This window comes from Maniola hyperantus, chromosome 8, assembly GCF_902806685.2.
Source record: "Maniola hyperantus chromosome 8, iAphHyp1.2, whole genome shotgun sequence".
Taxonomy (NCBI): Eukaryota; Metazoa; Arthropoda; class Insecta; order Lepidoptera; family Nymphalidae; genus Maniola; species Maniola hyperantus.
The window spans coordinates 6684743-6711386 of record NC_048543.1 but is presented as its reverse complement, the minus strand read 5'-3'; the positions used below and the strand labels follow the sequence as shown (position 1 = coordinate 6711386).

At 36.1% G+C, this 26644-nt stretch overlaps 3 protein-coding genes across 3 annotated transcripts; 1 reads left to right on the top strand and 2 right to left on the bottom strand.

Moving 5' to 3' along the window:
- The first annotated feature begins 1477 nt into the window (after nt 1-1477).
- On the top strand, nt 1478-15250 carry LOC117984250 (uncharacterized). The gene is made up of 3 exons (XM_034970873.2): nt 1478-1563; nt 11697-11796; nt 11895-15250. Exons 1-3 carry the CDS (start codon nt 1555-1557, stop codon nt 13793-13795), a joined length of 2010 nt encoding a protein of 669 aa, XP_034826764.1. The 5' UTR covers nt 1478-1554; the 3' UTR covers nt 13796-15250.
- A 527-nt stretch (nt 15251-15777) lies between these two features.
- On the bottom strand, nt 15778-18056 carry LOC117984252 (uncharacterized). Its single transcript, XM_034970875.2, has 3 exons — nt 17821-18056; nt 16932-17079; nt 15778-16190 (listed from the first exon to the last, which is right to left on the bottom strand). Exons 1-3 carry the CDS (start codon nt 18014-18016, stop codon nt 16052-16054), a joined length of 483 nt encoding a protein of 160 aa, XP_034826766.1. The 5' UTR covers nt 18017-18056; the 3' UTR covers nt 15778-16051.
- A 2909-nt stretch (nt 18057-20965) lies between these two features.
- On the bottom strand, nt 20966-26143 carry Tom70 (translocase of outer membrane 70). Its single transcript, XM_034970874.2, has 2 exons — nt 24331-26143; nt 20966-23936 (listed from the first exon to the last, which is right to left on the bottom strand). Exons 1-2 carry the CDS (start codon nt 25818-25820, stop codon nt 23783-23785), a joined length of 1644 nt encoding a protein of 547 aa, XP_034826765.1. The 5' UTR covers nt 25821-26143; the 3' UTR covers nt 20966-23782.
- Nucleotides 26144-26644: the final 501 nt, after the last annotated feature.

Genomic DNA, 26644 nt, shown 5'->3' with positions numbered 1-26644 from the left:
TCTTAACTCAACATCCCACCCCCCATCGATATGGTAAAATTGTATTATGTATTACAAACATTCATTTTAATATTTTATGGTGCGTAAAATTCATTGCATCGTGTTTCGCATTGCTGAGGGTCGTGACCCGTTCCCATTAATCTTGGTAAGTGTTTTCCTGGGATCATAATTTTGGTAGACTCTTAGATAAATCCTTCCGCATAGAACTCAGGATATTTATTATCAGATGTCAGATAACAAACAGAACCGATGACTTAACATGCTCACCGAGACACGGAGGAAACTAAAAGGCCAAAATAGTTTTAAAGTCGGTCACCCATCTATAGTTACCAACCTAAATCACGTTACTTGACCATGTCATTGACTGATGTGTTCTGAAACATACTTTGGCCACCCCGTCAGTACTAATCCGTTCTACAGATTATGTCATAATTATTATGATATCACTACCTATGCATAAATTATACAGTCCTTTAAATAGGTAGGTACTTGTGCAAGGATCCAAACAAATGGATCATCAACGTTACATAGCTGCGACAAATATTAAATTACTCTTACGCAAGTTTTTAAAGTGGAAAGTTACTAACTACTACTACCTAACTAGGTACGAGTTAGGATGACTATGGACTACCTAACATACCTATTTTATGTACATACTAATTTATTACTGATATTCTAGGTACCTACCATTGGTAAGTAGGTTATAGGTAGGCATAGCTTTGCTGCTTTCTATCGTTTATTTATTTAATACATGAACACTACCTACTCATTACCTACTTCAAAAACTTACTTTGTTGAAAAGAAACATTTTTCAAAAACAGGTAAGTACCTTCCTATTATGGATTTACATACAATGGTATATGTGCATATTGTATGCTTACTTAGTACAAAGTAGCGAGTAATACCTACATAGGTACGCAGTAAATTAGCCTTTAAAAATATTGTTTTGTATAAAAGAAGGCATTTTATGTACTTAATTTACTTTACTAGATTTCAAAGAAATTATTGTTTAAATAGTGAGATACAATAGGAAAGTAACTACCTACCTAAGTAACTACAAATAATAATCAAAAAAACAAGATACGGTGTTTTGCCATAGTCCTCAACGCGGCTAAGTGCGGATTGATAAACTTCAAATACCTTTGAGAATATTATAGAGAACTCTCAGGCATGCAGGTTTCCTCACGACGTTTTCCTTCACCGTTAAAGCAAGTGATACCTATTTAGTATTTAATTGCTTAAAAACGCATATAACTCCAAAAAGTTGGAGGTGGGTGCCTGGGACCAAACCTTCAACCAAACCCCGACTAATAGGAGACCGACGTCTTAACCACTAGGCTATCACGGCTATGACAATAGCCAGTTGCATTTCTTACACCGGGCGGCGAGTCCGAGGTCTGCGCCCCTTGTCTCGTGCTTTATGACCGACAGACGTGAAACAGACGCCGTGTGGAAAACGCGACTCGGTTCTACCTACTTTACTCCTAGTGAATACAAAGAGTACAATTGGAGTGATTTTCGGTATTTGCTACCTGCATGTGACTGAAATTCGAAATGGTTTTGGTAAGTTTTTAAATTTATGTTTACTAATATTATCTGAACTCTGAATACGTGGTTTAATAGCAATTAAGTTTATTTTTAATTTACTTTTACAAAACCCTAAAAATATCCACATAATTAATTTAATTTTAATTTCAATTGCGTCAGTGTTAACTATTATCAATTATAAATATGGAATATTAAAGAAAATAAAAGTTAAAAATAATATGAGCCTATATTTTGTCAGTTAATTTAAGTAGGTACCTATTTATTCATTTATTTTTTATTAATTTATTTGTGATTCGTGTATTTTAATAGTATGTATCACGAATACTCCTTGTTTATTAGTGGTGCCATACAAAATTAAACGCGTAGGTACGGTGCGTTCTTCAACGCTGAAGAAGAGTGACTAATCGCGCTACACGTAGATAATATTATGTAACAAAAATATTATGTAGTAACAATATTTCTAAGTACTTAGTATTTTCTCCTCTTTAGTTAATTAAGTTTAGAAACTTACTTTACCTACGAAGCGATATTCGTACTTATTTATAAATTGAGCGTAAGCATATACAAGTTGTTTGAAGCATCATTTATTCAGTTATTTCTTCATATTTTTGACATTTTTAGGATTCCGTACCTCAAAAGGAAAAAAGAACCCTCATAGGATCACTTTGTTGTCTGTCACAAAAAAATGTGTTCGTGACCAAATAATTGATATTTTTATTTTTCAAAGTAAGATTAATATTGGACCATGTGGGGTATCATATGAAAGGGCTTTACCTGTACATTCTAAAACATTTTTATTTATTTTTATGCATAATAGTGTTTGATTTATAGTGCAAAATGTCGAAAAAATACGACTGTAGTACAGAACACCCTCTCTCACCCTCTACACCCTCGGTGCGCCAGTCTGACTCGCACTTGGCCGGTTTTTTGTTTGTAGGTAGTTTCACGGGCTGAGACTTTAGAAATTTTAATATTGCTTTATGCGCAGATTAGCTTTTACCCGCGACTTCACCCGTGTGAACTAATTTTTAGAATCGGATTATTATTTAGTTCCGGATTACCATCTACATATAAACTCACTAACAAATTTTACTTCACTTTATTAGCGCGCAATACTGATGCAGCATTTTTATGTTCGTTTGAAGATGCTCTACAGTAGCTCACAATACAGTTACTTACAATTTCTGAAAAAGATTTACTTAAGCTAGAAATAGGCATATACGATTGGGTATTCGGTATACTCGTTATGTAGCACTAACCTACTAACTATATGTTGATATATTTTATTGTTCAGTTATTAACAACCTGTTTTAAACATGTAAATGCATATTTATCAGTTAATTTAATTGTTATTTATTTATTTATTTATTTATTTGTAACTAGATGACGCCCGCGACTACGTCCGCGTCGATTTAGGTTTTAAAAAAATCCCATGGGAACTCTATATTCTATATATAATATTTTCCGGGATTAAAGTAGCCTATGTCCTTCCCCGGGATGTAAGCTCTGTACCAAATTTCATCAAAATCGGTTAAACTGTTAGGCCGTGAAAAGCTAGCAGGCAGGCAGACAGACAGACAGACAGACACAATTTCGCATTTATAATATCAGTATGGAGTATGGATAATAATTGATGTAAGTAGGTATTTTAATTATTGTCAGGTATTACAAAAACTCGTTGTTTACTGTGGCGCCATACAAAAGACTTCAACGCGCGTTCGGGTGCGCGTTCGGTTCGGTGCAGTTGATGGATTTTCACCAGCTTGCTGTGGTAATCTACGGTATTTGTTAAAATATTACAGGAATTAACGATTTCTGTGTATGGAAAAAAGCGATTGTTGTGAAATTAGACTTAGAAGTCTTAAAAGTCAATAAAGAAACATACAAAATATTTTTTAAATAAGAATGTGTGTCTGTCTGCTAGATTTTCATGGACCATCTGTTCAACCGATTTCGATACTTAGGTACAAAGTTAGTTTAAATCCCGGGAACGAACATAGGCTACTTTTTATCCCGGAAAAGCAAAGAGTTTCCAAGGATTTTTAAAAACTTAAATTCACGTGGACGAATAGGCGCGGACGTCATCTAGTAATAATATGTCAGTAAATATATAATTAATCAGTAATTAAATAGGAGATTGTATGATTGAAATTTGAGATAAATTCATGTAAATTGTATGATGAATTGACACATAATATGTCGCGTGGCTTAGAAGTGTTTTGTCATGAACACATAAAACATGTGAAAGTGTTAAATTTGGTTCCTTCGCCCACTCAAGTTGGTTCACTGTAAACAAAAGCTTCTCATTGTAGAAGGACACCCAAAGCGTAGTAAAGCACCGTACGCATAAGTAGGTAGGCAATCAAACTAACGCAGACATTAAGAAATGTTTTCCCGTTTAATATTTACAAAAATATCTGGCGTAGAGTGAATTATGAAAAAAATTGTTTATCATGAAAACTTGGGTGCATGAAAATATATTTTATGATAATTTTGATTTTTTTGGTTTAACGATATACCTGCATATTACGTTTAGTATATTTATTTTTAAAAATGATTATTTTAGGCATGTAAATATTGAAATAGCTTGAGGATAATTTACTAGATGACGTCCGTGACTTCATCCGAACGGATATTTGTTTTTTAATCCCGCGGGAACTCTTGGATTTCCCGGAATCAAAAGTAGCCTATATGCTAAGCCAGAGTATAAATTACCTCTATCCAAAATTTCGGCTAAATCGGTTCGGTCATTATGGCGTGAAGGAGTAATAAACATTCAAACTTTCACATTCATAATATTATTATGATTTAGGATATTCTTCTTTTCGGCTAAACCCGAGGCAAAAAGTAGTATTAAAGCCTGAGGCTTGTCTGAGGATACGATTCCTCTAGCTTCCGCTAGCTCTATAGGAGGTATTCTCTATTGAGACTCATTGAACTTTTAAAAATATCTTAGATTCTTCAGAAGCTTGGCATGCTTAGCCCGTGGGCGTCAAGTCAAACCGCCCATGGCGCCATACGGTCTGCACACGAGAGGTTCCCACGCTGTCTCGTCTGTACCCCGCTTCCCCTTGCATATCAGTTTAAAGTTAATAAATAGATGACTCAAAGCTTTCACTATCGGAAAATATTATATACCTGATAGTACTCGTAGCGCCATACAAAAGACATAAACGCGTTCGATAAATAATAAGTAAGTGGAGTTAAATCTAAGTACTAAACTTTGTTACCGCAAGACATCTAAATTTTAGGCTAGGCATGCAAGATTGAAAGAGCTACTGAAGTATGTTCAGCCTATGCTTGTCAAAGATAGAGAAAATAAATGTTTATTAAAATAAACATTTATATTTTAATAAAATCATAAGTTAAAAAAAAGTCATTTCAAATGCAATTTTTTTCATTTTTTTCATTACATATTTTCAGTAGGGAATAAATAATTATTAGTACCTACTTAAGTAGTATACGTTTGTACGCAGTGCGCTACGAGTATGAGAATACTCTTAAACAGAAATATTCCGATACATTACCTACATCTAGAGGAGACTCTAAAAAAGTTAAGTAATGTTTAGGAATATTTTGATGATGACATTCGTGACTAGGGTGACACTTAACGGTAAGACTGGTTCAGTGGCTGGTAGCAGCGGCTAACAATGGAAGCGTAGCTAGACGAGTCGCTAGACGACTACCTACCTACTTGAAATGAAATTGTTAGGGCGCGCTCACGAGCAAGAGAAAGAACAATCATTTATTTAGTAGGTACATACATATGTATGTACTTAGGATACACAAAAATCTTTCAGTTACAATCTATAAGTTTAGTAAAGTTTATAAGTTTGATTGCAGGAAATAATCTCTGTAACTACTAAACAGATTTTGAAAATTCTTTCACCAGTAGAAAGCTACATTATTCTTGAGTGACATATATATTATTTTCGAAAAATTAGAGATCCCTACGAAAATTAAAATAAGCTACATGTGGAAGCCGGGGCGGGTCACTAGTTTTATTATATGTATAGGTAAGTATAGATTTAAAAACTCTCAGATAGTGGTCGACTTAATAAATATGTAGGTATTACTTATGTACTTTAGTATAAAGAATGTAACCGATTTGTATTGTGTGACAAGTGAGACTATAGTGTTTGTAGGGTAAAATGATACATCCATTCTTACTAACGCACGTTTTCACCTGAGTACGTGCGCAGTACACATGATCAGTGTGTTCATTGCCAGTTAAACTAGGCGATCGGGTTAACCACAATAGCTTATAAAATTAGAAATTGAAAGTTAGGACCAGGTTCGAGTAAATATTTGCGGAACGTGACCGCTGGACCACCACTTAGTATTAACTATGTTGGACGAGCATTAACCTAAAACTGTTAGCAACTTGTGTATACTTTGCTAGCAGATGCTTGTGACTTTGTTAAGCGTAATGACTAATGCTATGACCATACTAAGGTGCTGTTAATTATGGCGTTATTGGACACTTAATATTATAGTGTAGCCACGGCCTAACGAGCTAGTTGTGTAATAAGTCGCTTGGTGTTAGACCTCAGGGTGATCGTGTCATTTATCCATACTAATATTAAATAATTATGCAGTGCAGACCCTATGTCTGTCTGTCTGCTAGTTTTTCACAGCCCATCTATTTAACTGATTTTGACGATATTTGGTACAGACCTAGCTTACGTCCGGTGGCCTTGGCATAGGCTACTTTTATCCCGGAATCTCAAAGAGTTCCCACAGGATTTTCTAAAACCTACACCCACGCGTAGGAAGTCGCGGGCATCATTTAGTCAGCAATAAATGATAAATGGATGTGTAGTCACTCAACGCCTTAATTTTTAAAAATATTCTCGGTAGTCAGCTGTAGGCATATCTTAGGGTAGTCCGAGCTTATGCTGTGACCACCCTAAGATTTTTTTGTTATTAATAAAGATTGTAAAAATCCTAATATTAGAAATCAACCGATGTCGATGGCAACCCCCTGCCAGACGCCCTTAAGTTTTAAGAGTGTCTGGTAGGAGGTTGCCACGATAATGTGTCTGACAATGCATGGCGTGATTTCTCTATTCCGAAGAAAATATTAAAAAATTACACTTTATATAGATTTTTTACAGATTTATTACTTACCCAAAGCCACCATGATCCAAACTTCATAGTTGCTGATCGATCTTCCCTGTGTTGGGGATAATACCCAGGGAAACTTTCAGCTTTTATAAAATAACGAAGGTCTGGCACTCGCTGGCTCTTAGTCCATTTGATTTTAAAATATAGTTATATGTTTTTATATTTACTTATATTTAACAAAATAAAAAGTTAAGTATGATATATCACAAACTTATATATTAATTTGAAATTAGATAAGAATAGGTATACAAAAATTCACTAATTTTGTTCAATTACATTGTGTAGAAAAACGTTAATTTTTAGATTGTAGACTTACGAGTGCACATATTATAATTAAGTATAGCATAATATTATGTGTATTAAGAAAATACATATCTTTTATTTCGGGCAAACTTTCTATTTCTTATATTGACGTAACCGTACGATTATTAACGCTTTTACATGAACATGCAAACTGAGATTGTTATAGTTATACTGATTACCTGAAATAAGTAATTGAATGTTAGATAAACTTAAGTTAAACTATAAATACCAACATATAGCATCAACCCAGGAATATGTATAATAGGTAGGTCACCTTTATGGTCCAGGGATCAACCTCCTCCCCCTCCGCAACTCAACACCTGGTTATAAGGCCATGAGATAGGTATGTACAAATCAGTATAAGTCCCGCAAATTGTTAATGTGCGCGGCCGACATTTTAATGACGTCAGCACTAGACTGAAGTTTCGAGCTGATGGTAGGTATATTTTTATTTCGACTGACGTCAAAATGACGTCATTATTGTTGAGTTAATGAGACATAGTTTTTACATTATTGTTGAGTTAACGATGTTAATGAGACATAGTTCCAGCGCAATAGCAATTTGCGGGATTTATAGCTGGATTCGGTAGATATAACCTTGCAATTACGAATCAACCAAAACGCCGATATTTTAAAAATGATATAACAGTGAAAGTATAGCATAGGGGCAAATGGCATGCAAAACACCATACGCCCATTCCCGTCATGTAACGTCCCTGTTAGCTATGCGAATCACGCGCAGCTTTCACTACACTCGCAAATGTGTCCTGGTGATCTACGCAGTCGCATTACTTGTGATTACCACTCTACAATTCTATTTCGCTAATTAATAAAGGTAATTAATTTCTCCGTAGATGCCCCTAGTAAACAGCACGTGTACCTAATAGGTACCTTACTTGGTAGCCTACATAAGTCTAGAGTAGGCCAAGAATCTTTTCAAAAACCGGTCAAGTGCGAGTCGGACTTGCACATGAAGAGTTCCGTACCATCGTATAAGATAGGTAAACACTTTTATGTAGAACACTGCAAGTTAATAACGGACTGCGCCATCTACATGTGGTTTAGTAAATTAGTTTTTTCAGAGAATGGACAGACAGACAACAAAGTGATCCCATAAGGGTTCCTTATTTTCCTTTTGAGGTACGGAACCCTAAAAAATATAGATGTCTTGTTTTGTGATAGACTCTTTGGTGCATAAAATATATCTTAGTCAACATGAATACCTCCCTCAGTAATCGTACAGTAGGTACCATGAGGAGCGATAGGTTTTTCTTCGTGGGTTTCTTTTCCAAATTTAGACGTAGTAGTCTTCTAATTAAATAATAAATAAATAAATTCAATTTAAAAAAATTAAGCGATAGGCATCCTTTTATAGTTTAATTAAATAATAAAACTTTTTTACAATTAATTAAATTGACGAAAAAAACGGCGCAGTCATCGCTAAGCTTCGCATGAAAAAATATCTTGCGGAGACCTTTTCCTTTTATGTATTTAGATTTTAATTTTTTGCGATTGTTTTCGATCTCCATCACCGGGGGCTGTGCGGGTGTGCGGTGCGTCCCCACCCCCATTGCCATCTCGACCTGTCGCGTACTATAGTTCTGACGACACTAAATATTGGAGACCCTTGAATAATCTGTTGATGGAGATCGAAAACAATCGCAAAAATTAAAATCTAAATACATTAAAGGTTCATACTCCGTTTGCCATCTCACCTTGTAGCGTACTAGGTATGTCCTACTTACTATGGCAAGCTTCAACAAAAGCGGTTTACACGCTTACGCTTAGTATAATATTTTACATCTCACCAACGTTGCTAGAATTCGAGATTCGAAACAAGTAAAATGGACCTAAAGATCCTTGAATTGAAGTAAAAAATTCAATGCCACTGATTTTAATTTCGCAACGTTTCCGTTTGGGGCGCTGGCTGTAGATGTGTAGACAAACTTGAGCTTTAAGACAAGACTGTTAAGATCCAGTTTACTATAACGTGGAAGTGTTTCGACACACGAATACTATCAACTTTGGTGAGACATAAAATCTCGTACTAAGCGTACAGGTGAAAAAACAATCATCCCTTATTATTTTATCGATAGGGGTGATTTTTTTTCAAACTCAAATGGAATCAACTTCGAGGTTTAGCCTATCCAATAAAAGAAGTATCATTAAAATCGGACTCAACTGTTAAAAGTTATGCCTCGTCAAACGTAAAAAAATATATAGGTACGCTTCAACTTGTGAACCTCCTTTATTTGTCAGTTAAAACTTACCTACTGACCAATGCACCAACCTTAATAATCGATTAGTTACTTACTGAAATTAAATTCAACTTACTTATTATCTGACTCATTATACGCCAGTTATTTCATGGGCAAGGATTAAAAAGTTAAGCCTCGGCATACGTACTTTATTCGTCGGTCAAACTTACCTACTGAGCAATGCACCAACCATGATCGATTAGTTACTTACTGAAGTTATTTAACTTACTTATTATCTGACTCATTATACGCCAGTTATTTCATTGGCAAGGATTAAAAAACTTAATGAAGCAGATTCGAATTCATGATAAGTGCATTTTTGTTCTTGTTGTGTGTTAACAACTGTTAATGGTTGTTTCTCCGAATCCATACAGGTAGCAGATTCTGACATAGTGAATCGATTTTTCGCCACGTAAGTGTATATAGTACGCGACAGGTCGAGATGGCAATCGGGGTGGGGACGCCCCGCGCACCCGCATATAGCTCTTGTGTTAACACGGTGCGGACGAATGATATGCGGACGGCATAGATAATACAGGGATAGACGGGCAAACAGACTGAACGAAACTATAAAGGTTTTCGTTTCACTACGGAACCCTACAAATCGAAATAATCTGTAGGTAATTAATTATACATTTCTGTTACAATGTATTAAGGACTTTAATTTTCTTATTTTTAACATGCGAGACCCAGCAAATCATTAAGGTAGGTCCACACATAATCTTTTCGACGATCACCATCTCCGTCGCGTACCTACCTATTCTCAATGCCAAATAATACGATAGGTACCTCTTATACCTATGAAGTATATTGTAAGTACCTACCTACTTATTTTCATTTTTGAACATTTCTATTCCAACCAAATTAGCTTGCAATATTGCTCTGATGAAGAACTTGATAAGGTGATGGAAAACCTTTCTCCTTAACTGATATCAGCAAATCATTCGCATTCAGTGTACTATGCTATTCGTACCCAAGGTAGGCCATCTCTACCAAAGCATCGTCGTCGACATCGGGTTGCCCAAGATGTTTCTTTGGTAGGGTTTTAAAATTGAAATGTTTTCTATCTACCTATACTTACTTATTATAATAAACTGTAACTGGAAGATTTCAGTTCATTAATATATTTTAAAATAATTAATAATTAATTAGTATCTATCTGGTAGATGCATCCGACTATTCGTAAGTACTTGTAAAAGTTTATTCGAATAAAAAAGATTTTTATTTTTATTTTATTTATCGACATAGAGCTCAAAATAGGATTTTTTGTCTGTTTGTCTGAGCAGGCATCACCCTGAAACTATTGAACGGATTTGAATGCAACTGGCATACTTATAGCTTATATTCTGTGTTAACATTTAGGATCGTTTTCATTCCGAAAACTACATGGTTCTTTCAGAATAGGGAAGGATTTTTTTTGCCGTTGACCTACTCCAAAACTCGAACAGAACTGGAAAAATTTTGGCGAGCAAAAACAGATTTTGTTCTTTTTTCTTCAAAAAGGTTATAATTTCAAATTAGTCCCATATGAATTTAGTAAAAATCTAATGAATTGTTTCAAAGATTGGGGAAGAAACTCCAACGACTAATAGCAAACCAATAAACTACTTAGTAATGAAATATCAATATACTTAATCGAGATAGTTTATGCAATCAGTAAACGCTGTTACTTACATTTGTTTTGAGTTGCAGTCCTTCAAATGGCGAGCTTTGTCCCAGGGAATCATCTCGAAGGTAGCTATAGCCCGCGACAGGTTGAGATGGCATTCGGAATATGAGGCCGTCGTCGTCACCCGCGCTCGATTAGCACGGCGGCTGTGCGGGGCGTTCCCTCCCCGACTGCCACTTGAACCAGTCGCGTACTATAGGTACTCTTTCCGACATGATCATAATAGCCGCTGAAATGATCAAGTGTGGAGTCACCCTTGTTTTACAACGAGATTGAAGGAACAATGAATAAAAGTAATTATCCTTTGTACCTGAGGCGGCTACTCGTTAACACACATTTTAACCATCATGCACGAACCCAATATCTACATTTTTCCATATAAAAGATCGGGGTCATGCATTTCGCATGTATAAGCAAGGAGGATGGTTATAATAGGTACAAAATTAGCTCGTCTTTCTTCCTGCCAAGCCGCCCGGTATTTTAACGAGCGCTTGCGTGCCCAAAAAGTGGTTGCCAATCCACAATCGCTCTAATTGCTGCGATTATTATGTAACCGACCACATTTTATAATAATTCAAAACATATTTTAAAGGACAAGGTAAATTGTCCTTTTAATAGTAGGTAGGTAGGCCTTTTATATTAATTATTAGTTGAGATTTTGTATTAAGTTAAGCTGATGTCTGAAGTCTGAAGTCATTGCTCGATGGTTTAGACTTTAGGTAGGCGAAGACACAAATACTTTATAATTAAAAATAAACATTACTTGTTCTGAATGATATTTTTATTTGCAGAGAAAGAATAGTAAGCTGCTCGGGCTTCTGATTTGGTTGATAAATCCAGCAAACCCAGCATCTGACGAAGGAAGATCAAAACTGACCACAAATACATCTTGTGAGTTTTTAGACGTATTTATTTTATCACTCTACGTCAAGTTAAAACATAAAGTAGGTACCTATTCAATAAGTATATTATGATTTTATGGGTTACAGATGAAGGAAACTCCAACCCAAACAGTTTTGCCTCGGTATTTTCACCTCGGATGGATTTCGATCAATGGAAGCCGTTGACTGGACGCGGAGATCCTCTCCGTAACGATCCCACTTACGACTATGAACCACCCGTTTTAGAAAAAGTTCATTACTGGGCCGATGATAGCCGCATCGAAAGAGAGGAAGATCGCAAGTCTGAAGTTTTAGTGCTCGGCGTTTCTTCTCGGAAACCAAGTGTTACTTCCAAAGCCCCAATACCACCAAGAAGATATTCTAGACCACCTATATTTCCATCAAAATATGAAGATTTCACTTACAAGTTTGGGAATAATTTCCCGATGACTATTCTTGTACCTCCACCGCCGCCTCCACCTGGCCATAATCCGTCTTTATTTATTCTTTCTCAAGAAAAATTACCATTGCCCACGCCTTCAAAATTAGAGATTCCTGATGCGACTACGATAACAAGAGATACTACAACAATTCCAGCACTTATGCTAACATCTTATGCTCTGCAAGAAGCTAATCTTGTATATCAAGCTTCCACAACCAAACAGAATTGGTTACACGACTATAATAAAACTACGAGTTTCCCAAATAATACCGTAAGTAGCGATTATGCAGGTTGGGGCCCAACGACGCCGTTTGAAGACGTTAATGATACACATAACCTAATACCACATAAAGATCACCAAAATATTGAATTCACTAAGGAACCTCTTTTTTACTATAAGCCTGTGCTTTCGGAAGCCCCTCCTCCCCCTCGCGCACCCACAAGTCCATTAATAAAGCCAACATTTTTACCAACTGCATTACCTCCAACTATTAGCTATACGGAGGAGACATGGCCATCTAGAGAAACAATACTAGAAACAACAACGGAAACTACAAACTATTTTACAGAAACAACTACCGAAAAAAGTTTCACAGAATCTTCACATTCTACTCCAAAACCACTGCTGAAACCAAAACCAAATATCATTGATATGTTGGGTCCAATGTTATCAATGCCCATGGTGACAGCTCCGGATAGACCAGAAGATAACTTATATGCTCATGCATCTGACAATATACAAATATTCAAGGAACCCTCAACTGTAGATGTAGCGAATTTAGAAATCATGCAAACAATGCAACCCCCTCCTCCAGTAAAAATTTCAGAAAATACCACGCCACAACTTATCGAACGATTTAATGTAAATCCACATATTTTAAATAATATACTCCACGAAAAACCTGTAATCCATACGCATGACCCTTATCTTCACATGCGTTTCACTACTCCTATGTCCGTTACTGTCGCTCCATCTCAAGACAGTCGCTCTACAACTGAAACACAATCCTTGCCTACCTACTTAATCATACAAGGACATTCCAAAGTTAAAACCTATGGATCCAAACCAAAAGTGAGCAGCACTGTATCTAACGAAATTCCTCATCCCAATGAAACAACTGAAGTTAAGCACTTACATCCAATAAAGGACAAATATTCAAAAAAACCTAATAAAACAGATAGGAATAGACTGGGCCGAACACAAAATTTAAAATCATTGATAGATGCAGGTTTTGGGTCAATAGAAATACAAGAGGCTGATGTAGGTATAAAATACGATGTGAGTGATGGAAGTGAAGTACCGGTAGAAATATACCGAAAAGGTATTGTTGACAACGACGAAAATGATTACTCGAAAACCCACAATAAAGAAAATCGTAATAAGAGGCAAATAGATCTTGAAACCATGTTACCTTTTGATGAGGATTCCTTAGAAGAACTCGTTTTAAATTTTTTCGATGATAAGAAAAATGAATCTGGTGCGACCGGAATAATAGCCCAAGCCATAACCGACGATACAGAGTCTACTGAAGACGGCTATGATCAAGAAGATGATACAAATAGATAAAAATAGCTATTTCTCGGACAATAGCACCAATTTACAGCAATTAGGGCAAATTCCCAATTTTTTGTTGTCTCTACATTTTAATTGATGATATCGGAAATTAAAATGTAGAGACCATCAACAGTAGATTGTACAACAAGGGCATAAAACAAGTCATTTTATCCGAGACGTTTATATACCCGAGCCGAAGGCGAGGGCAGATATTTAAGTTGAGGATAAAATGGGTTTTATAACCGAGTCGCTCTGCTTTTCACCTCGATTGCGAGGAGATGAAACAATAATATTATTATAAGTAGGTACATCTCTAAAGTGAAATTCGAGCAATTTTGTAATGAGATTGTATCTACAGGTCGCAAGTCGCGACCTCATCATAAGTGCAAAATGTTACTGGCACTATAGAAATTACATACTTACAATTTTTGTTTTATATATTATACTTACCTACTTAAGTTCAGTAGGTACGTTAAACATTCCCACCGTTATAATATGTCTCCAATGGATATGTTTTGTGCAAGAAAATTGTTTCATATAATAAGGTAAGTTGTAGGATATAGGTATAGGGAGTAGGTACGAGTATTAAAATTTAAAACAAAATAGGTATAGGTGTGATGGTAGGTATGGTAACCACAATTGGGAAAATCATTTCATAATATAAATTTTATTATCTAAATAAGTACATAAAATTATAAAAGCTGACTGACTGACTGACTGATCTATCAACGCACAGCTCAAACTACTGGACGTATCGGACTGAAATTTGGCAAGATACTCGAAACAATAAAACACACGCTATTATGACGTACGCGTACCTATTTGGAAATTCAACACCAAGGGGGTAAAATAGTTAGAAATTTGTGTCCACGCTGACGAAGTCACGGGCATAACCTAGTTTCGTATACTTCTAATTATGTAGTACTTTTAGGGGAAAGGGGTCTTTAAGCTTATCAGTAGCTTACTAATCGATGTTAATGTGAACTTTTACACAAACGACTAGTGTGTTTATGGCGCATAAAACCGTTAACAATACCAATTTAAGATCGGTTGACTGCTGATATGACAGTATAATAAGGATATTATTCTGTGCAACTTAAAGAAAAGCCGCTTTGAAAAACTTGACAAGGGATTTTTAAAAACTTAAATCTATGGGGGCGAAGTCATAGGTATCATTTATTTGCTATATTTACCTAGAGATAGCTTGCATTCCGGAGATGGATATACCTAGATTAATATAAGTATACCTTTCTTTTATCGCAGAAAATCAGAGTTCAAGGCGAAGCGAAGTCGCGGGCATCACCTATTAGTACGACTTACATATACTCGTAGAACCTAGCACTTTTTCAAACAGTATGTTTTATGAATGACTGAAATCTGACTTTGTTATTGTGTTTGTTATTATCGTTGTAAAACGAGTAGGTATTTATTTAAAGAAGAAAATAAAAACTTTTTATATAATAATTACTTATGTTTGTTGTTATTTCTATCAAAGAGTATATCTATCTAAGTAGATACCTAGTCTTAGTTTGGTTTTTAAAACTACAAATACTTACTTAATAAATTCATAACAAAAATTGCGGAATCAGCAGGTGTTGAAGCTGCATCCCTCTGGCTATCTAAAATGGCATGACTAAAGGCACTCCGATGCCGCGTAAGCCTGAGTGATGCAGGTTCAATTCCTGCCGGTTCTGCAATTTTGGACAATAATAATTAAGTAGTTATGTATTAAATAATTATTTCAGAATTTCTTTCAAGTGTAGGTAAAACACTTTAATAAAATTATTAAATACCTATGGGTATAGTACCTACGCGACAGTTCGAGATTGCAATCGGGTTGGGGACGCTCAGCACACCCGCACAGCACCCGCGCTAACCCGGTGCGAGAGAGCGCGGGTAACGTGCGGGTGCGCGGAGCATCCCCCCGCCTCATACCTCGATTGTCATCTCGACCTGTCGCGTACTATAGGTACACTAATTAAATGGAAGCGGAATACTTAAGTAAGAACATTATATTTTTCTAATTATGTAGGTTTAGATTGTCAGTTTTCTACAAAAAACGATGTATGCGGCTCGGGCGCAGCGGACGCGGCCCACTAACACACACGTTTCTTACCATCCTTTTCGTAGAAAGACACTGGCAACTAAGATAAAGTGAAAGCTGCTTATAAACCTATAAAGCCACCGTTTATTGCAATCCCCACAATTCATAGAAAATCATGAATCACAAACAGTTCACTTCTTCAGTTTCCATCCTCGTCGTACCAACTATGAAATCACATAAATGCTGAATATGTATAAAAAGTTCTTTAGAATTTGAAGGTATTCGAACGAGTCGTTTGATACGGATGTTGTGTTACACCAGTCGGCTCGACATAGGCACACCCTGTATTCAGCATCAGCAAGCCTTAAAGCAGATTTCATACACATACATACTTATACTACATCGGTATGAAGCAAGTGCAAGTGAAACTCAAATTAAAAAATTAAATCACCCCCGACAGTATTAGGTAAATTGCGTAGTATAGTCAGGATCGAGTCCATAAGAGAAGTTTAAGTAATATAAAATCAACTGGATGATTGAGATCCCAACGTCGCCGCCCGGCTATGAAAACAGCTGATACTTAATAGCTTCAATTGATCATATTTTCATCAATCATAGCTAAGAACCATCTCGATTGAAAGCCTATATTTGAAGCTTTCAAATAAAAGAAACCGCATTCAAATCGGTCCATTCGTTTGGGAGTTTGAGAGACGATGCCAATGATAGACAAGGTGGATATACAAATACACAGATACACATATATAAGTATACGCTAAACATATAACACGCCTCTTTTTGCTCGAGGGTTAAAAATAAAATCTTTTGTGCTCAATATACTAACTTAATAATATTATGGACTATTCAGTTAAGTATTAGATATATACCTATATAAATAAAGGTATCTAGATGAAATAAAGGTACCTAGGATATACTGTTCTGCTGTGAACGAAAAGAGTTAGGAAGACGCATGCTTTTCGTTCGAGGCACCCTTCGATAGGTGAACCGTCGCGCGTCGTCCGTCAATCGTCGTGCAAGACTAACACAAGTTGTATGCACCTTGAATTTACTCAGGTATTCATAATGTAGGTATTATTATTTTATTACCGTTCTAATTTACAAGCCATGGCTCTAGTGGGCGTGTCCATAGTTTGCGGAAAAGGATCGGTACGACTGACTTGATAACATCCCCGTTGTACAATCCATGCGTGCTTAGCTCGAGCGGTCCAAGATCGGACGAAACACATTGCGTTATCTGTAGAACAAGTAAGTATAAACAGTAGGTCGATTCTGGAGAACCTGCATCAATCATTATTAAAATCGCAATTGTTGTCATTGGCTGAATTTATAATAAGTATTCTTGTTGCAACAATGCATTGTAACCAATAGTGAGCGAGCATCAACCAATCAGAGGTATAGGCATCTAAAAAAGCGAGCTTCATTTTAAGCTGCATCATCACTTGCCAGCAAGTCTGATTGCAGTCAAGCGCTAATAAAAAAACTGCTGCTATCTAGCTGTTTTGTTCAAAACAAGCTGGTCTGTTAAAAGATGGGGGCAAAACAGCTTTCTTCTTAGACGGACTGAAATCTTTTTTCGAACGATAGCAGCGCGAACGTTACTTCTGTTTGAAAAAGTTCTAAATTCGGAGTTATTCTAAAGTCGCGTGGTGCCTACAAAAGTTTCTCTAAATCCGCACAAATCTATGTACAGTACGCGGTAGAAAGTGATGTAGGTACATCGGTATTTCATTTCAGCTTTGTAGAACATTGTCTCTGTCACTCATACGTATATGTCATAGTTTTGTCGGCCTCAACGAATCTGCTATCTCCTTCTAAAAGTCGATGTATATTACTTCCTGCCAGAGACTGCTTTCTGCCGCGTACTGTATCTATTACCTATAGGTACTTAGTAAATACTTCATTATAGATTCTACGCCTGCCATTTTTAAAGTTAACTCTAATAGAGTTATCTACTTAGTATAAGGTTGGTACCTACCCCCAGAACAGTTAAGTAAATAATAACGACTGTTGTTAAACTCCTGGGAAGACTGAGCAAATTCTCCACCGCATGGACTGTCGACGCGGTGAGTTGCAGAACAGTTGTAACACAGCAGTGCGGACGATTTATACACACAACACATTAAAACTAGTAGTCTCGATACCCTTATAATAAGAATATCGTTTATGCTCATGGTTTGCGAAATCTCCGTTGTTTACTTTGGTCTACTTGGATTTTCTTAGCTTTGTTTACTATAATTTTTAGATAGGACCATAGATTTTAACGCTTTAAATACATAGAGATAGTATAAAATACATTTATCCTGACTTTTGTGTCAATCAGTAAAGAGAATATATATGTCGCAGGGAAATGGTAAACAAGCCGGGATTTCGCCATATCCCTCAGGGATACGATCAAACTCCGCGAGATTTTAAACCGACAACTCAATTTTACTATTTCACTAAACAAATCTAGTGATATAATAAAATACTGAGCATAGCTGACGAAGCGAAACTGAACGAAGAAGACGCACACGCACGCACGCAAGAGACGGGATCGAGATCAGGATCTTTGCGTAAAGCCACGTGGTCAAAGTTGCAGGACTAGGTAAGCTAGTTCTTTAGTCCTAATCATTTCATTCTTTAATCAGTACCCTTATTATAAATGCGAAAGTGTTTGTTTGTTGGTTTATTGGTTTGTCCTTCAATCACGTCGCAACGGTGCAACGGATTGACGTGATTTTTTGCATGGGTATAGATAAAGACCTGCAGAGTGACATAGGCTACTTTTTATCCCGGAAAATAAAAGCGTTCCCACGGGATTTTTAAAAAACCTAATTCCACGCAGACGAAGTCGCGGGCATCAGCTAGTTTCTAATAAGTAGTTACACTTCCTACCTCTACAGAAAACTGTCGAGAAACATCGCAGTCTGCAAATATCTCTTCTGCTCGGGGAAAATATTCGTCTTCGAAATGGATCCTCACTATATATTTTATAGCTCCACGTCCCGTTGTAACATAATAAAGCCAGCGTATCATAAATGAGTATAATAAAATAAAATATAAATAAGAGTAGAACACGTGATGTCATGGCCCGCCTGATTTTATAATTGTACCTAAAGCTAGAGACTGACTTGTAAAACTGGAGATTGACTTGTATAGTTTGTTTGTAATGTACCATTCGAGGCGATCTTGTTACAATGCAGGCAAACAGACCGACTTGTAGCGTGTTTGTGAAATCGTCATTCGAGCGATTGGCTCAAGTGTGCTCCATTTTTACTTAAAACTAGCTGATGCCCGCGACTTCATCTGGGTAGATTTAGATTTTTAAAAATCCCGTGGGAACTCTTTAGCCTATACAAAATTTTCAAAAATAAATGAAAATCCACTTCAATAACCACCAACACTAAAAAGTAAAAAATAATTTAATTTATTACCCGCACCGACTAGTCCAAAAAATATTACTGTAGAACTACAATAACTCTTGTATACATAAAATATTGGGTAATAAATTAAATTATTTTTTACTTTTCAGTGTTGGTGGTTATTGAAGTCGGTTTTCATTTTTTTTGAATTTTTTTTATTTCACAATTTTTAGTGGCCCTATCGTACTAAAATATGATATGTCTGGTTAAAAACCTACTGTTTACTAAGCTGTTACACTGATCACGAGCAATTTACTCTTATCTATTGAGGAGTTCTGTTCTCCATCTCCGAAGATATTCATCAGATCTTCACCAAAGTATATTTTACAGGACCACCTCTCAAGTACGAACTACCAAACAAAAAAAGAATCATTTAAATCGGTTCATATTTGGCGAAGAAATCGCGTAACAAACATACAAAAAGACATACATTCGAATTGAGAACGTCCTCCTTTTTTCAAGTCGGTTAAAAATATGCTTTGCCTGGTTAAAACCCTACTGTTTACAAAGCTATTACACTGATCGCGAGCAATTTACTCTTATTAATTGAGGAGTTCCGTTCTCCGTCTCCGAAGATATTCATCAAAACTTTACCAAATTAAAATGGGACCACCTCTGAAGTATGTCCTACAGAACCAAAAAAGAATTATCAAAATAGGTTCATAATTGACGGAGTAATCGCATAACAAACATACAAAAAAAAAACATACAGTCGAATTGAGAACCTCCTCCTTTTTTTAAAGTCGGTTAAAAAGTAGCCTATGTCACTTTCTAGTCAACTATTTCATGCAGAATAATCACGCCGATCCGTTCCACCCCTCGTGCCTCTCTGTCTCTACCCGCCTTATCCACTCCTGTCCCGCTGGCAAGTAACATAGGTAGGTACCGATTTCAAATCCCAATGCAAATAGGAATGTTAGTACGATTTGTAAGCAAGCAGCATCGCGTCGGCTTAGTCTTTCCTTTTTTTAACCGACTTAGTAAACCACTTTTAAAATCACCACGATTTATAAATGCAATTCCTTACAACATCAAGGTTGAAGTCTGAGGAATTGAGTTCTCGAGTTCAACGATAGTTCAACTCCAGGATTGAGGAGTTGGAATCCAATTTTTTATGGAACAATGTTACAAAGTTTCTCTATCAATTAAAAAAGAAACTACGTAAATCGGTTCAGTAGCCTCGGAGATTTCGGTGTAAATAGGTAGAAAAACACAACTCCTCCTTTTTTGAAAGTCGGTTAAAAAAGTAGCCTATGTTACTCCCTGGCTAATCCTCTACTTGTCTGTAAAAGTTCCGTCAAAATAGGTTCAGCCCTTATGGTGTAATAGTTCAGGTGATCAAATCAGAAATGAGGAGATCAGTAGGAGAACTAGAGCAACCGACATAGCTCAACGGGTTGCGAAGCTGAAGTGGCAATGGGCAGGGCACATAGTTCGTAAAACCGATAGACGTTGGGATCCCAAGGTGCTGGAATGGCGACCTCGCACCAGAAGACGCAGCGTTGGAAGCCCGCCACTAGGTGGACGGACGACATTAGACGAGTCGCAGGGAGCCGCTGCATCCAGGCGGTGCAAGACCGTGGCGTGTGGAAGTCCCTACAAGAGACCTATGTCCAGCAGTGGACGTCTATCAGTTGATGATGATGACGATGAACGCCTGCTTTTATACAATATCCATGTTAGTGACACCGCATCGTAACGGTAAAATAAAAGATTTGATATTTTTTATATTATATTTTTAGTTTTCATAAATTGATAACTAGACACTATCGGTGAGGTAACAATTTTTTGTAGAACCATATTTCTGCAATCTATAATTCTAAACTCACAATCTAACTGGTAATTTCGAGGTGCATTCATACCATGCTCCAATATAAGCACTCCAATTCAAATATTTAAATCGATTGTACATTGGGCTCTTTTAAAGACGAGTAGCATACAATAAATAAGATGCACCTAGCGTGTGCAACCGCACCGCTCAACCCATCGCTGTCACGCTTCTCACACAACGCTAGACAATTTCGAGCGTATCGCTCACAAGATCAAGTCGACGAGGCGGCAAGGCGCGGCGCGGGTTCGGCGGCTTCGCAGCACGGGCGTTCAAGAGGAGCGCCTTCTCTACCAATCAAAGTACGAGTACTAATAGCTGTTTGCACTCACTGCCAGGAATTGCGGCGCCACACTGGCCCGCCTGCTTCGACTTTGAAGTGAGCGATGCACTCTAATAGGTACTTTCCTAACTTGGACCCAAAAGTCATATTAAATGAAAACTTTCTAAAAAGTATCTTGTAAGGAGTAGCTAGTTAAATAATACCTAATTATGGTACATAATAATACATAATAGAACAAGTTTATTTAGTCAAAATCCTTTACAGGCTACTTTTCAATATCTTCAGATACTTCCCGTTGACCCAGAATCATGAAATTTGGCATATAGCAATGTCTTAAAGCAGAAGTAAAAGGAAAAATCTGAAAACCGTGAATTTGTGGTTAAAAAAATTATTGAAGTGTTAAGTTTGTACGATGGTATGGAACCCTTCATGTGCGAGTCCGACTCGCGATTGACCAATTTTTTATAAATAGGTAATTTAGGGGTAGCGCGCACACTGAATGGTTCAAATATATAATATTAGGTAATAATTTCGAAATATAGAAAACTTACATAAATGTTGTAAAAGGGCAGTTATAAATGCATGCATATTTATAAAAGCTGACCTTTATATAAGTCTGATTACAACGCCTGATTGATTTTAGATAATCAGATAATGATTTTATCATTACATTCCGTCATCTCATACAATTTTGTCAGAAACACAATCATAATATTCATTATATTGTGATCCCACTAAGTTTTTTTTTATTTAAGTTAAAAAGCTAATTAATCTAGAAGTGGTAGTGGTAGTTTGGGAAAGATTACAAAATGCACAACACATTAATATTATAAATATTCACTAAAAAGATAAATGCCAGAATTATTGGCAAAGTTTTGCCAATAACATTTAGGCTGATTTTACAACCACCCAACAAACTTAAACTAAGGAACTAAGAAATGATGTTTTGACATATTATCATTACAAAATCTGTCAAAAACCTCAAAATTCCGCTGTTTAATATTATTTGGCTATGGAATAAATCGACCCTTAGATAAAAAAAATAAGTTGCTCACAAATTCAATCTGTGTGCTAATCCAACATAGTTGGATTGATTTACTAATTAATTTATTCATCACTTTTGATTCATTTTGTGTTCAAATGTTTCACTTCAAGTGAAAGATGCTGAATAGAAGACAAAAATAACTTAATGAATAAAAAGTGAAATGTCACGTCCGATATCACCGCAGTTTCGTCACTATTAAGTAAAAAAAACGCAGTAAAATCTGCCTTACTGAAATTAAGAAAAAACTTGAGCATTTTAACAGAAAATTGCATTGTTTAATATACATATTATATTATTAAATGAATCAATATAATATAATAAATTTTTTTGATATTTTTAAATTTTAATATAATATTTAATCCTATATGCAATATACATGATAGATATAATTTAAAACTATAATTTAAATGCCACATACTAATCCTTACTAAGATAATAATTATTTAAAAGAATTAAGAACTTCAATGTGAAGTAGTGCAATTTCGAAATGCTTGTGGCCTGTGGGTAATATAAAATATTACTTTCCATAAAATAAAAAGGACTGTAATAAATTTAAATTACAATAATTGAAAATCACAATATACATATGATAAAATTAATACCAACAAATACTTTTTATGTACATATAATAATATTACAGTAAATTATTATAACACTGACACTTTTATTCATATTTACTATAATTAAAGGCAGGTATGAGATACTTTGAGACTGTCCATACACACAAACATATAATATTTGTACATTATATGTATAAATAATAATGTATGCTACATGCAATGAAGTCATATTACAGATGACTATATTAATATAATAATAATAATAAATGTTAGGGAAAAGTCTGGAGAAGAAGCGACGAGCTGATGGCGGGTGGGCATTTTATATGATAATAATTATTTTAGCACAATTAGTTCACAACGAGATTTTTTCCAATATTAAGTAGTGATACTAAAAAAAAACAACTTTAAACTCACATCTCTATTCAAACCTTCAATTTTTTTTTACAAATATAAGATTTATGAAAATCTATAAGTCAAATTATATCAGTTATTAAAATATAGCAACATTTTCTAACAGATGTATGTAAAACGTTTAAATAACTATTTCATTGTGGCTAATTCTGATGTACCCAATCTCTCAACTAAATTGACAGGTCCAAATTATATGCGATCCTTTTCTGCAAGGAGCAATAAGAAAGGGATAGCAATATAATTAGACTTGGTCATTTTAATTTAATTTAGAGATGATGTACAACAGAATTAGTCACAATAGACAAGTAATAAAAAAAAGCATTTAATATCGCCAAATTACTATTTGGACGTACCATAACTATACTGGATTTTTTCTCGTTGTGCTTGTAAACTGAGCCCAGAATTCAGTCTAACTGACAGTCCAGTCTAAGCCCCAACGTTCTGATACCTTTAACTGGGCAGCTGCAGCATCTTTCAGGGAAAATAAGTGGGTCATCTCTTGTTCTGTCTTAGCCAGTGCAATAGCTTTTTCAAAAAGCTCTAATGACCTCCGTAGATTGCCTCTGAAAAATTATTCATTTAAACATAAATATTATACAGCAAACTACACATAATATAATTCAAATGATTAGTCAGAGATTCAGTTAATAATGAAAACATAATTTAATAATTTTCCTAAACTGTGTATGTAACTTCATATAATATTATTTTTAGTTCTTATCGTAGAAAATATTATAATTTTAAAAGATCTGTCATAATCTATTTACTATTTTACATATAGGTGCTGATAGAGTAAAAATAAGATAAAGTATGAATATAAAAGATAAACAAATCAAATACTAATATTGATAACCTTTATCTTAGCCCACATAACCAAAATTACAAGGTTAATCAGAATTCTTATCATGGGAAAATATTTTGTAAATTCAAAATTTAATTGTAGAATAGCTTTCTCACCTTTGTACTTCAATTGTACCCAATGTCTCATATGCAAAGTCACATTTGTCATCAATTTCAATAGCTTTGTTAATTAATTTGACAGCTTTGTCAAAATCTGTGCTCTTCTGAAGCTGAACAAGTCCCTTGTGTACATATAAGGTGGCGTTATTGGGGTCAACAGCCAATGCAGACTCAAACAGAGCTTCAGCACGCCCCCACTCCTGCTGATCTGATAACACTTGAGCATAGAGGATGTAGACTTCAGCACATCTCGGGAACCTTTCCAGGGCACGCTCAAAGTCAGCTCTCACTTGTGTCAAAGCTCCAACATTTTTGTGCAATTGTGCATGTCTGTAATCAGCATAACATTTTTGAATGTAAGCAATGGAGAAATCAGGATTAAGCTCAACAGCCTTGGCGAACTCTGCAGTGGCCTCGTCCATTCGTTCCAACAGCAAATACACTTGGCCCCGGTGATGATAGATATCAGAGTTGTTGGGGTCCAGCTTTGCAGCATTGCCAAAATCCTCCAAGCAGCGTTCAGTGTTTTCTAGTTGTGTGAATAGCGAGGCTCGCTTGATAAGAGCATTGACTCTAATTTTAGTAGGTGCATCACTTTCAATCACTTTTGCAAGATCAACCTGTGCATCTTCATGTTGGCCCAGAAGGAGATAAAATGTTGCTCGCAAGAGTAGTGCCTCATATTTGTACTTCCCGTCACTGCCTAACTCTTCAGTACATGCATCAACTACTGATTCATAATCTTGAGCATCCAGTGCATTTTTTGCTTTTGCAAAACCACTAGTTTCCTTTTTATCCACATACATTTTTGTAATAGGATCTTCAGAGAAAGCAGAAAAGTAAGTCTTGATGAAATGTTTGGATGGCATGACCGGCTGTCTTTTAGCGAGAGCTTCGCGAGCATGTTGCCTGCCGAGTGCTTTAAGAATGCGATCCGCATTGACCAGGGAACTTTGTACTTGGAATCTCTCTAGAATACAAGCAGATGTCACATCTTCTAGAGCGAGCACCAGGTCGCCGCTCTTCTCGGCCGCTCGAGATCGCCGAAGAAAGGCCTTGACATATTTTTCATTGAGTTTAAGTGCAAAAGTACAATCTTCTTTCACTTGCTCCCACATTTCTCGTTTTTCGTAGCAAGCCGACCGGTTCTGATAAAACGTAGCCAGATCAACAGGACGATCGGGTGGGCATGCTTCAATTGCTTCATTGTACAGAGAAATAGCCTTATCGTATTCACCTGCATGGAATGCTCGGTTTCCAGCACCCTTTAGTTTCATGGCCCGCTCTATAGCACTTTCCGCTGCTTTAGCGTTGTCTTCGTTATCCAAGGAGATCGTGGTCTTTGCTTTCAACTCAGCAACTTTTTTCTTTTCGGGGTCCTCTAATCTATTTCTTAGATAAAGGTAACCTAAGCCGATTGCTAAAGGAGCGCCGAGAAGGATAGCTAGCTGCCATTTAGGAAAAGGTGTACTACCCGTTGATGCCATCCTCTTTATTTCTAAATTTTTTTAGCGATTCACCATTTATTTTCCGATCAATAAAACACTGTACCGTACTCCAAATTTTTGATTTTATCCAAGTTTTTCCTATTCTATTCCTAGTTTCGATAACCTTTTCACTTGACAACTGACATTTGATTTGACAATTAAATTGACCACCATCTAATTTTTTAATCAGCTCTGTGTTCTAGCTTTTCATTAGTGTGAATGAGAAAAGTAATAATTATTACCTAACCTATTTAATTTGCGCCTCACTTTTGAATCGATTTATTCGAAGGTCACATCAAAATGAATCGACAGAAACCACTAGATCCGTAGAATCCTTAGATTACCTATTTATAAACTAAAACTAAAGGATGGATCTGGATTTGACCTTGATCTTCATAAAAATCGATATACCTTAGTTAGTTATAATGCCAAAATATTATGCATTATGCACTGCTATAAAATATAGATAAAGGCTCAAAAGAGCTAGAACCCAGGGGCCCTACCGCGGTTGTTTGACAGCTACAATGTCACGATCGCAATCATCTCTGATTGGTTAATGCTCGCTCACTATTTGCCACAATGCATTGTTGCAACAAGAATTGCACAAATTCAACCAAACAGAACAATTGAGATTGTAATAATGATTACATGAGTACAGCTCTGCCGTTCTCAAGCCAGTTGAAAAAAAAATGGTGGTCATCCTATATGTTATTGGTCTGTGGTCAAATCCCACGTAGTGGCTGTGGTGCTGTGGTGGTTACGTACATGTCAACTCACATTTGGTAATCTGAATTCTGATAGGCTCAAAAAGGTTAGAACCCAGA

What these genes read in the sequence shown, in the direction of transcription:
- LOC117984250 (XM_034970873.2), top strand. An exon ending in ACTGACCACAAATACATCTT is followed by an intron (nt 11,797 to 11,894) that starts GTGAGTTTTTAG and finishes TATGGGTTACAG; the next exon opens with ATGAAGGAAACTCCAACCCA.
- LOC117984252 (XM_034970875.2), bottom strand. Translation starts at nt 18,016, where the DNA reads ATGAGCATAAACGATATTCTTATTATAAGGGTATCGAGACTACTAGTT. An exon ending in TTTACTTAACTGTTCTGGGG is followed by an intron (nt 17,080 to 17,820) that starts GTAGGTACCAAC and finishes CTTGTTCTACAG; the next exon opens with ATAACGCAATGTGTTTCGTC. An exon ending in ATGGCTTGTAAATTAGAACG is followed by an intron (nt 16,191 to 16,931) that starts GTAATAAAATAA and finishes ATCTGCTTTAAG; the next exon opens with GCTTGCTGATGCTGAATACA.
- Tom70 (XM_034970874.2), bottom strand. Translation starts at nt 25,820, where the DNA reads ATGGCATCAACGGGTAGTACACCTTTTCCTAAATGGCAGCTAGCTATC. An exon ending in GGTACAATTGAAGTACAAAG is followed by an intron (nt 23,937 to 24,330) that starts GTGAGAAAGCTA and finishes ATAATTTTTCAG; the next exon opens with AGGCAATCTACGGAGGTCAT.